At 32.7% G+C, this 12,207-nt stretch overlaps 1 protein-coding gene across 1 annotated transcript; it reads right to left on the bottom strand.

The window, feature by feature from the left end:
- Positions 1-7,117: 7,117 nt before the first annotated feature.
- LOC146956504 (type I inositol polyphosphate 5-phosphatase 4-like) lies at positions 7,118-11,917 on the bottom strand. The gene is made up of 13 exons (XM_085729212.1): positions 11,174-11,917; positions 10,955-11,045; positions 10,616-10,684; positions 10,321-10,408; positions 10,133-10,237; positions 9,426-10,038; positions 9,152-9,345; positions 8,966-9,074; positions 8,729-8,877; positions 8,278-8,586; positions 8,013-8,091; positions 7,815-7,930; positions 7,118-7,403 (listed from the first exon to the last, which is right to left on the bottom strand). The coding sequence occupies exons 1-10, from the start codon at positions 11,201-11,203 to the stop codon at positions 8,355-8,357; spliced, it is 1,680 nt and encodes a 559-aa protein (XP_085585338.1). The 5' UTR covers positions 11,204-11,917; the 3' UTR covers positions 7,118-7,403; positions 7,815-7,930; positions 8,013-8,091; positions 8,278-8,354.
- Between the last annotated feature and the right edge of the window lie 290 nt (positions 11,918-12,207).

Below are 12,207 nucleotides of genomic sequence, written 5' to 3'. Positions count from 1 at the left end.
TTAACAAGTTAATTAATGAATGATATGTTAAACACTATTCACAACACAAAAGAAGAGGCCATATAATTAGTATATTTTGTCAACAACACTCAACATGACCAATGTAAAATTTAGTTTATAACTTTATACTATCGTATACTTACTTCATCATTTACTACACGTAGTAGTATTGTACGTTATGCAAAGCAGAGTGCAGACTCGATTAATTTATATTTGTACGTACGTATATAAATGTACAAAATATAATGTATCTATATCATAAATGTAGTGAGTGATATCACAATTGGCGTAGAATTACTGCTCAACTTTTACCACTTTCATGATTCATACTATATTATTTGCTGCATTATATCCACGTGCATGCAAACAGAACCTCTTCTGTGTATTTTCCTCCGTGCGTGCAGACTTGTTCTTTCTATTTTGAGCTGCTGATCAAGATTTCGGAATTTAACTTATTATGTGGAGAAAATTCTTTTATTTCCACACAATTTCAATCATAATATATATAATTTCTTAGTTGATTAAAATTTGAAAGACATCGTATAGTATACATCAGGGCCGTTCCTACGAATATGGAGGCTCGGTGCTGGAATTGAAATGAGGCCCATAATAAAATAAAGATGTATTTTTTTTTTAAAGAACAATGTCAGTGTTGTTTTGGAAAGGGGAAAACGTTAATCTCTATTTGAACTTGTCAGCTTCATAAAATTAAACCATAAATCAGCCAATTTAGCAATTTGAAAACTCATAAAATTAATCTCTATTTGAAGAACTCATAAAATTAATCTCTATCAAACTCTATTCCAGCATTTAGCAATTTTAACATTCAACAAAAATCAGCCAATTCCATGAAAGGAAGTAAAAGAAAACGAAACACTGATGGTGAGAGGAATGGAACGCGCGTTGGTATGTATTAGAGAAAGAGTATTTTTCTTTTTTAGTGGGGGGTACTGGGCTATAAATTTTTTTTTGAGGCCCATACCCTGGGGAGGCTCGGTGCCATAGCGCTGCTTGCACCCCCTAGGGTCCGGCCCTGGTATACATATATATATAGTATACATATTGTAGCCTAGGAAGGAATAAGTTGGTGGTTAATTATGTACATGCTAATGTCTAATTTAGCCAAGGAACCGTTGTTTGTTGCATGTGCTTCACTGCTCTGCATCAAATAATTGTTACATGTAAGATGAATAGTTGTCAATTTATAGACCTTCAAAACTTGTCTTAGCTCACATATTTGTGGGGACTAAATTGGCTCAGTGACATTTAATTTGTTTCTATTTTTTTTAATTAGCTATGGAAAAGTTGACATATGTGTTAATGTAAATATATGAATTTGGAATTTCATATCATGCATATGGACTAAGTGGGTGGCCAAGCCTTGGTAGGGCCTGGACTAAGACTGGGGATGGAAGAAACTGGTGCAAGTAGGTGAACAATATAATTACTTACACCAAAACAGCTACCTTCCCCATTTGTTAATTTGGTTTTATATATGTACATGCCACAACCAATATGTGCATTATGGAAGCAACCTTAATTTGGTGGCAGAGCTACTATACGACATTCACCATTCACGAGATTTGAAAGTTACATACAGAAACATTATGAAAACCCAGTTTCATCAATTAATTTCAATTAAAATATGAAATTCTAAAAAATATGAATAAGCAGAAATTAAGCTCCTAAACAAGACCAAGATACAAATATGACTAAAAACCTCTATGAAAGACAACATATATAGTTCCTATCAACGAATATTAAGGCAAGAGGAAGCAAGAATAATGTCAAAAGTACGATCACAACTAGGGAAGGACCCATTTGCAGGCATATGGGAGCACTTGCCCCACTACCATTTTGAATTCGGTTCTTCAAGAAATATAAACATGCATTATTCCATGAATAAACATGTATTATTATTATTATTATTATTATTATTATTATTATTATTATCATCATCATCATCATCATCATCATCATCATCATCATCATCATCATCTCATGTTTATACTAATATATTATGAATGTTACACAAAAAACATACAAATTTTGTATCTTTAATTAGTATGACATATCAAAAATATGTGTCCTATCCAAAAGACAATTATGTCTTTAGTTTGTATCTAAGAAGTATTGATGAAAATATTTCCAAAAAAATAAAAAATTATTGGATACTTTATGAGTAAGTATATGAAAGTATTGGACTGTATGGTTCCAAAAAAAAAAATATGGAAGTATTGGACGCGACATGTATCCGATGTGTATCACACACCAATTCTCCATTTTTGAAGTATTTCTGCTTACTAATTTAGTTACTCTGCATGATATTCATTAATTGTTAGTATTTATATATATTTGGATCATGTTGAACAACTGAAATAAGTAGTTTTTGCAATGATTGCGTTTTTATCAAAGGTGTTTGATTACAGAAAAACTAATTAAAGTTTTAGGTCAAACGCTTTATCTTTCTTTTTTTCGTTTTCTTTAAGGTGTTGGTCTGTTTGGAGACTCTGATACTTGTGATTCCAAGATTTGACAGTGACCAAATACTGAGAAGATTTGACAATGACGCAGATACCATCAATTACTTTGTTTAACATTCTAGAAGTCAAACATTTGCTTGCTCCATTGTGTTTATGTAGAAGCATAACCAAATCAGTGTTTTGTTGTTTCTTAGGTTAGATGAGCAATTATAGAGCTAGCTAGCGTTTGTGTTATTTATAGAACACCATTATCATTTGTTATGAATTTTGATGAGATTTACAAGTACAATTCCTTTGGCAGCTAGGGAAAAAAAAAAACTAATTGAACATTTTGTGGATTCACAACTTAATTTGTTGTCTAATTTTTTACATTTCCGTGACTAATTAAATGGAAAATCAACTTGCCTGAAATAATTAATTTGAAAATGGACATGTAAAAGGTAAAGATAAATTATTTTCATCAAAATAAATTAGAAACACATTTCAAACCAGGAAGCATTAGCACGTATTGTAGTCGGGTAAATGGTGTGGTGGCTAAAAAAAAGTGGAAACATGATAAGAAAATTTGCCAGAGATTCTCTTCAAATTGTCATTTTTCTATAATTATGTATATGATATATGATATGAAGTGTTTCTTAGACGGCTCATTGCCAAATTGTCTCCCAGCAAAAAATGTTTTTGTCTATGTGTAAGGAGATATAAAGCATGTTTGCTACCTCAGATTAAAATACTAATCATCATTTTTTTTTCTCAATATTTGATTAGTCGGTAGATATAATAAATTAATTATGTTACATTATCAAATTTTTATCCTAGGCAGAGACTAGGCTAGGAACCAGCAAAATATGAGATTAAGATACGAATACACATGCCTATCACTAAACAAACACACAAAATTATCGCAATAACCACTATATACACAGGCATGAAAAATCATATAATTGGTAGCTAATAACTTTTTTTATTAAAGACTGGCTAGCTAATAACTTATAGGTTTATAAAACCTACTTAGGTTGACTTAGTGGTGTTGACTTGAGACTTTCAAATATGCTCCTTTTAAGATTTTAGATTCAATTCTTCTCGGTGTTAATTTCGATGGGCCAGTTTGACTTGTTAAAAAAAATATAGGTTTGTGTGTGTGTGTTTGACTTATGAAAAATGTGGGGTGTTACATGATGGGTGATTGTAGCTCTCTAAGGTTGCAGTGACTAAACTTGTTGGGATCATAGCTCTAAACTTGTCAACCATGTCACAAGGAAGGTGGGGAGTAATCCTCTCAACATCCCAATCACCATATCTTTAACAAAATTTCACTCCTTAACAAAGGTAAAAGATTTCTACCTTGAGTAACCTAATTATCTCTCCTAAGCATATATTTCGCCCATAACCAATTATCCAAACCAAATTATTCTCAATCCACACTTCCCGTTGTTAATAATCCCTTTCGAAAAGGAGAATGATTAATATAGCAAAAATTGGGCTAACGAAATTTCACGACCGTTCAAATCATGCCTCCCTTTATTGTTGCTGACCCCATGTTGGCCAGTTGGACTACTTTTTTTTTTTTGTCATTGAAGCAATTTCCAAATCGTGAGACATTCGCTGGATATATCCTCGTGATATATATCAGCTCTCTTCCGAAAATTATAACCACTTAATTAACATCAATACACGGAAGTCCCGTAAATTCGAGTAAAAATTGGAAAATGTTAGTTTAAACTTTAAAGTGGTGAAATAATTGTATTTTTTATAACATATTTTGTTTAAAAATATTCATTTATGATCATATTTTATTATTTTAGGGTCCATTGCAAAGTGACTCTTTTAGATTGCCGTCTGACAATGAGCCAATTGGCTCTTTATATTTTAAGGACAAATGTTATTATGTTTTTTTTTTTGGTATTGTTTGATGATAACAAGCCAATTAGCTCATACAACGAATGTCAGTTATGTCAAAACCGTTTTAGCATTGTTTTATTTACAAAATACCTATAAAGATCACTTTTTAATTTTCTTTTAATGATTAAAATAGATTACATACTCTAGTCTTCAAATCTAGACACCCCTTTGTCTTCCAAGTTAGAGAAACATGTTTCCAAAACCTATTTAACGTGGAAAAATTCCGTCCAACATACGTTTATTTGAAAAGATTCTTCTGATCATCAATTAAGTTTTGAAACTTAGAGCTTTTCTATAAGAATATTTCAATTTTTTAGGCATGTTTTGCAAACAAAAGGGTTCCTTTCAATGATCACACGATTATTTGAAAGGATTCTCCTAATAAGACAAGTAATGAAGTGTTAAACAAGAATTTCCAAATATTCTTCTTACTTGTAATTTCTAAACAATTTCTTGTATATTAATATAATTTACTTACTTGTAAGGCGTGTAACTCGTTAGTGTATGGTTGATTTCAGATTTGGAAGAGTCAAAATTAATTCTGGATATATAAAATTGATTATAACATTACTTCAAAAAAAAAAATTGATTATAACATATTTAAATTTTTTTCGAGTAGAATTGATTTTGCATTAAAAATTGATTTTAACTTGAATTTGTAATTTATTTTTAACCTCAATTTTATTGTTGAACCCACTTTTAGTTTTTCTTTATTCAAACATAAATCAATTTGAATTTAGCCTACTTAGTTAATATTAATATTGCAAAATCTAGTTATGTGATGTTGAGATTTTAAGAACGGATAGTGGTAGCGTTGGAGATGGTGACACAAATATTCTAGAGACGGTAGCTGAGTTTTCAAATTTGAAGCTTCATGAAGTTGGAAAATGGTGGTGAAACAAAACAGACAAGTGTTATATTATATGGATTGGATTTGGATTGGAAAATATTATGTGGTATATGGTGTTCTATTCATTCATATTATTATGTGTAAGAAGTGTTTATGTTGTAAAATCTTGTGCATCCCTAATTTAGATCATATAAAACAATTATTTTACCTGTTAGTTTATACAGGGTCATATTTGAGGTAAGGCGAAGAGGCCGACCAACTTAGGTCCCAAAAAATAAGTACGAAATTTTGACCTCAAATTTTATTTTAGGGGTCTATTAAGCCCTAAAAAAATTGCTTAGTTTTTTGTATCAAGTTTGATGTCTATATATATTTATTAGTTAGGACCCAAATTGTAGGTTTTCCCTAAACCACCAAAATCTCAAAAACGGCCTTGAGTTTATATAATCTGAAATCTGCCATCACATTGATACCCAGAATGAGTAAAAACTTGTGGGTTGTGAGTTTTGTACAATTCTGATTATGTAATCCAAACTAGTAAAATACATGAATTTTGGTGGTCCACAATATAGCAACAGTTTTTGTGACCAAAACGCATATAAACTTTTACAAATTAGTGTGTTTGATTCATTTTCACTTCACACCACAAAACCATGAACATTCATCCAATAGAAATTAACATTAACCTAGTTGCATTTTTCTACAACAAGGAAAATTCATGTATGTTTAGGGTCAATGTTGATATTACACTATCTAGCTTGAAAGATCAACATGACCAAAATAATGGTCATCCCAACCGCATAGACACAGGAAGGGTAGTCATTGTTGAGTAGTGTCGCCCGTCGATCAAATCTAATGGAAGCGTTAGATTCACCCAAACGAAAAATCAGAACGACGACGTGAAAATCATGTTCTTTGTATCTGATGAGTATGATTTGAATGGGCTGATTGAGTTAGACACTATCCTGGTAAGATTTTTCATGCTATTCTAGCAAGTCTGATTCGACCTAAGACATAGGAGGAAATCCAGGTGTGAATGAATGAACTTGATGAAGAAGTTAGTTTGGCTCATCTATGATCTTATTAGTGTTTACTTATATTGTTGTAATCATTGTTGTTGTTGTTGTATTACGTTGTTGAATTTATTAAAAAAAATTATATTGTTGAAATGTACTTATGTTGTTGTTGAGTAGGGATGGGAATAGGCTAGGCCGAGCTAGACCTGCCAACTTTTTTGAATGTGATTTAATTGCAATTTTATCTGTTTTTTTTATTTTTGTTTTCCTAATGATTTCGAACACTATAATTCAAAACCTAAAAAAACACTTCGTATTATAGAATTCCAACAACTAGAAGAGAAAAATGAGGATTGTAAGACGCACGAGAGAGATTGAGTGTGGGATAAGGAAATGTTATAAATATTTTTTGGAAATAAAAGTCTTCCCAAATTTTATTTGAGGTTTTATTTTTTCTGAATAAAAGACTTATAGAGAGGTTGCATGACTGCATCCTTGATGGTACACATAGATTTGACAACTTAAATGAGAGCCATAATTATTGGTCTGAATATTTATTCTCTGAAAGGATCATCATAAGTTGATGAGCAAAGCATATGGTACGTCCCATTCCTTCTATTGCATTAGCTATAACTACTATATCATTCTTTATTAGGATAATTTATCCAAATTCTAACACTAAAAATATTCCAAACCTTATGACTCAACCAGAAAAGAGAACCAATTAAAAATTTATTAAGCATGGGCTGAATTCACCACATTTATATTCAGTAAAGATTGATGGAAAAAGTTGTTGACGTTACCTAAGGAATCATACCAGAATCAGAATGAAAGTAAAAGAAAATTCAAAAGAATAAAAAGAGTCATAATTTGGAATTTGGTACAAATGATGACTAGCTGATAAAAGCCAATAAAGCAATGTATATTGTGCACATTTCTTTCTCTCCTTTTGGTTCCAACTTTCATCTTATTCACAAAAGAGAAAACAAAAAAAATATTTGAAAACTAATAAATTTACTCATTCACTTTAATAGTTCTCAGTGAAATCATTAGCCTCCACAAGTAAAAGAAGCTTCATATCCACCAAAATTTGCACATGTCTTTTCTAACACAAACAATGAGCATTCTTCACAGCATTCTTTCTTTTTATTGTTTCTGCAAAAGACCAAAAGTGTAAATAAGATAATTATGCAAGTTTCCACTGTTATGCAAAATTGCATGTGTTTTCTGACTTTTTCCTACTTTTTGGTATGTTGGTAAATTAGTCGATTATATATGTTAGTAATTAGTTCTTAGATTTGGAATTTTGAACCTACTCGTTATTATTTCTAAGGTGTTCCTCAGCTCATCACCCGAGCTACATGTGACTACCTAACTAAAGGGACATAACATAGTTCAAATCCTCATCGAGAAATATATGGCCGAATATCTCTCCATCCCGTAAATAAATAATAAAATTTCCTCTCACTCTTATAAAAAAAAAATTATAGTGTTAGTCAACTTTTGTTGCTAATTCTACACTAAGGGGTAAAACAAGTGTAATTGTGTAAATAACAATTACATTACCTTATTTTCAATGAGAATTGAGATACTATTTGTATAGATAAAGGAAACTGCCAAAAAGATTGTTAGCTGCAAAACATCCAATGTTGGTGATTGTAGACAAAAACCAAACTCTGCAGCTGCAGCAAAGAGGTAGGGAAGAGAGTTTTAGAAAGAAAATTGACGAAGACGGTGAGAAAATGAGAGAAGACAAAGGACAACCTTCTATGAGAATGTGAGAATAACAGAATGTCTACATCACAATTGGGGCTAAGCTAGCATTCCTCATAGCAGTGCCCACCTACAACAAGAGGGGGACCAAAACTAATTAAGGGTAAGAATAAGACATACAAGAGTCTCAACCAATAACTGTATTAGGAATAGGAAGGTAGAAATGGTCAAATTCATCACTGTGCATAAATCTATTCACTAAATTTTTGCATCAACTTGTGCAAATTGAGTCAACTAGCCTGAAATTTTGAATTACCTTGTATGTTACACTTTGTACATCAGTTTCTTTATGTAATCAAGTTGATAAGAAAGAATAAATATTGATGCATTTCATCAATAGAAAGTCAAATCGGTATAATTGTAGCCATTTGAATGAGGCAGCAACTCTTCCACTTCGACCCTTGAACTTGAGCAACTAGAGCATTTTCTGATTCGGTTACGGCTAACAGACTCGACTTCTGCCAGGAACACACTGCAAACTGGTCTATGATCAGAGAATCTTGACTCCCCGCGAACATAAGATAATTGGCGGAGGCCTTTTCCATACCATAAGATCCGATCACACCTTCAACAACAAAGATTTTAATCAAATTTACACCAACAATGCAATAGTTTAAAAATAATGACCTAGCACATTTCTTTTGATAATAATACTAGTGACACTCATTTGTTTCCTAGATTACATTTTCTGCGACAAGTATTCATACCATGCTGGAGTTCTCCTCTTTTGTTTTGAGTGTCTATCATCGCCTGTGTATCTGTCTGAATTGTTTGAGTACTTATATGTGGGAGGGAAGTATATTTGCCCCTCATTCCATCCTTCAAAGACACGGCCTTGTTCCCGCTCAATATGCAACTGAAAGAAAAAAATAATCCAACGCTCAGATACTTCAAGACAAGAAACAAAAACCTCTGGCATATTGTAAGAGTACAAAGTATCATACCTGGTCATTCTCTAACAATACCTTCCAATTATGCATCTCAACAAGAGCTTTTGCTGCACGGTAAGTAAGGGCTATCCGATAATTTAAATCTCCCAGCCAAATTATTCGACTACACCAATTAAACCAAGAATTTTATTAGCCTTGCAAGGAATGGAAAGGATTGAAGGAAAAGAGATGAAGGCTTACTCATGATCCAGAATAGTCTGAGGTGAACTCTCATCGCCAATGCCATTAACCCGGGGAAACCTCGTCTTTCTGAGAATCTCCATTACATCTGAATTTCTCCTTAACTCATCACCCTCCTTTTGTCCAGAGGTCAAATGACTACATATGAAGCAAAAACTTGTTTTGTGCAAAGACATGCTAATTGATATTGAACCCTGAAAAGCATAAGAAAATGAGATTGAATCCTCTAGTTTCATTTTAAACCCCCTTCTTCAAAGAATTTGATCAAATTTACCTTGTTTCCGAGGTATCCCATCAACCCTCTGCCAACGCAAGACACTTTCATATTGCGAACATCGTCTCTAATATTGCTTTTCACCCAAACTGTTAGAAATATCCCAACCATTTGCTTGCTAGCAACCAAACAATATCTCGAGTTCTCAGTCTGTCTATCTCTGTCCTCCATAGAGACAGACCCTCTATACAACATCGGTGAATATTGCGCTATAACTGGAGAGTCGCAGTTTTCATCATCCGAGGAACCCCATCTATAATTTTGTTCATAGTCACCTGTGCTATGACCAAATATCATTCTATCGCAGACGCTGAAACGGCGATCAAGGCATGCTTGTGGCACCAACATGTCACTGTCCATTCTCATACTATGACTCAAAGATTGGAACGACCTGCGATGGAAGAAAGAGGTTGCCTTCTGCCTCATTGATCCCTCAAAATCAGAATCCAACTCCACAACAGGATCAGGAAGCGGTGAATTAGTGTGGCATTCACCAGTTGTTCCGGGAAGACTGTTTAGTGTCTTTCTAATAAGAGCTAGCCATTTTCTAGCAGGAGCATTGTCTTCTGTCCCCAAAACATTTCCAGCATTGAGAGGTACGATTTCTTGAAACCTGAGTGAAATATGAGACAAATTATTTCAGATTATGACCATTATATAGCTAAAGAATAGAATACACATTACAATTTACATAATCAGAAACTTACCCTAGAACATAAATATCCGCAGGAGGAGAGGTATGAAGCCAATCTTCCAGATTTAAATAATTCGGAGGAGATCGTCCAGCTACATTCCAAGTCGCGGAAAAGATTCTGTATACATAAAAAAGAACTTAATAGGATAACAATTAATCAAAATCTTATACTAACAATTATGCAAAATGAAACAAACATACCTATAATTATTCACATCTGTAACCTGAGCTGCATCATGATCAACCTTACATCGCCGCGATCTTTCTGAATGCCTTCTCTTTGTTCTTTCTGTATATTTAAATATTATAAATTATCTTTCCAGGAGATATATACAACAAGGAGACAACAGAGTAGTGGTGAAAAAAGAAGACAAGGACAAAAGATTTATGAAACAGTAGGATTAGTGGTTACTAAATTAAATTTTATCTTTTATGTATGTGGGGTTTAGGAATGGTGTGGTCCTAAGAAAGAGCAAAGTGTATATGAATACTGAACCTATTTTGCTTTTCTTGATAGTGCATTCTTCCCTCTTTGAACAGTTGTTCCTCCACTCTTCATCAACACCTGAAAAAGATAAACCATAAAGTGAATAAAGCTGTGATTTTTCCACTGTCAAGTTCATCAAACCACACAATACACAAAATTCAAATTTGTAAAAAAAAAAAAAAAGGTAAAATTGAAACAACAATAACAAAAACAAGTTGCGGATCTCGGGTTTCGAATCAAAGACTAATTAAACAATTTAAGAACAATTGAAGCTTGTTTTGAATGAAACCTCAGATTCCAAATCTAACAGTTAATTACATAATTAATTACATGAAACTGAGTAATCACCTCCATAAAGAACATCATCATCTGCTTGAAAGTCTTCATTTTTACTTTTGATATTGAACCATTTCTTGACCAAAGTTTTGGGCCATGAAAGCTTCAGAAAAAAAACAAGAAAGTTAACAATGACAGAACATAATTAAACAGAACATATATAACAGAAACAAATGCACATGAATTTGAAGGAAAACCAATTAGCATTATTAGTTACTACAAAGTACAAACCTTGCTTTTCTTCAAGTTATCATCTCTCATTGTTGATAAAACTTCATGTAGATTTTGTTTCTGAATTAACAAAAGAACATAACCAATCTAATATAGTTTTTTGTGTTGAAATTGAAACAATGAAGTTGGTTGCTTCAAGAAGGGTTAAAGATGAAAAAGTTGAGAATGAGATGAAAGTACAAGTAATAAAAACAACCCTTAGAATACGGGTTTTTTCTGTTGAATTCTCTCTCTCTTTCTTTCTCTCTCTGGTTCTGATTTTTATGTGTTTACTCAACTCAAAGAGATAGAGACATAACAGTTTTGATGGTGGTGGTGATCCTCTGTTACTCAAAGATGGTTACACACCATTTTTGAAACAATGCAGAACAAATCAAAAAACACTCATGAAGAAGAAGAACAATGAAGAAGAGAATATGGAGAGAGAGAGAGAGAGAGAGAGAGAGAGAGAGAGAGAGAGAGAGAGTGGAGAGAAAAGAATGGAATTTGAAAGTTTTGGTCTCTCTCTAGAGGACTTTAACTGCAAATCCAATGTCCGAACCAAGCTTAGGAACTTGTTCTGTTGAAGGAAGAGAGAGAGAGAGAGAGAGAGAGAGAGAGAGAGAATGGTTATTATAGAGAACACAGAACACTGAATGGTGTCTGATACTGAACACAAAACAAAAACACAAAGACAGTCTAAAAATAAGCACTTCTCAAGAAAGAAGAATTCACTCAAACAAATAACTTGTTGTTCTACACAATAGGGTCGGTAAAGTGAGGTTTCAGCTTATATACTCCAACACTACTACTGCTATTCCTTACATTTGGTCTTCTATTACACAAAAGCAACTTATTCTTAGAGAGAAGAGATTAATTAGAAAGATAATAAAGAGGACTATGTGTTTATACATGTGATGTATGTAATGTATTGTAGATGTGGATGTAGATTTTTTTTTTTTTTTTTACCTTTTGTCCTTTCTTTCTTTTTTATTTGGTACAATTCTTTGTTATTTTATTAATTTCTCTTTGTTTTTTTTTTTGACCAAATTCTC

The sequence above is a fragment of the Medicago sativa genome, chromosome 1 (genome assembly GCF_051527215.1).
Source record: "Medicago sativa cultivar Bolivia chromosome 1, Bolivia_mono, whole genome shotgun sequence".
In the NCBI taxonomy this organism is placed as follows: domain Eukaryota; kingdom Viridiplantae; phylum Streptophyta; class Magnoliopsida; order Fabales; family Fabaceae; genus Medicago; species Medicago sativa.
This window is presented reverse-complemented; position numbering and strand designations above follow the sequence as displayed.

Excerpts from the sequence above, each read along its gene's own strand:
- LOC146956504 (XM_085729212.1), bottom strand. The coding sequence starts at position 11,203 with ATGAGAGATGATAACTTGAAGAAAAGCAAG. Across the intron at positions 9,075-9,151 it reads CAGACTATTCTGGATCATGA|TCGAATAATTTGGCTGGGAG; the intron begins GTAAGCCTTCAT and ends TAATTGGTGTAG. Across the intron at positions 8,587-8,728 it reads AAGAGGAGAACTCCAGCATG|GTGTGATCGGATCTTATGGT; the intron begins GTATGAATACTT and ends TTGTTGTTGAAG.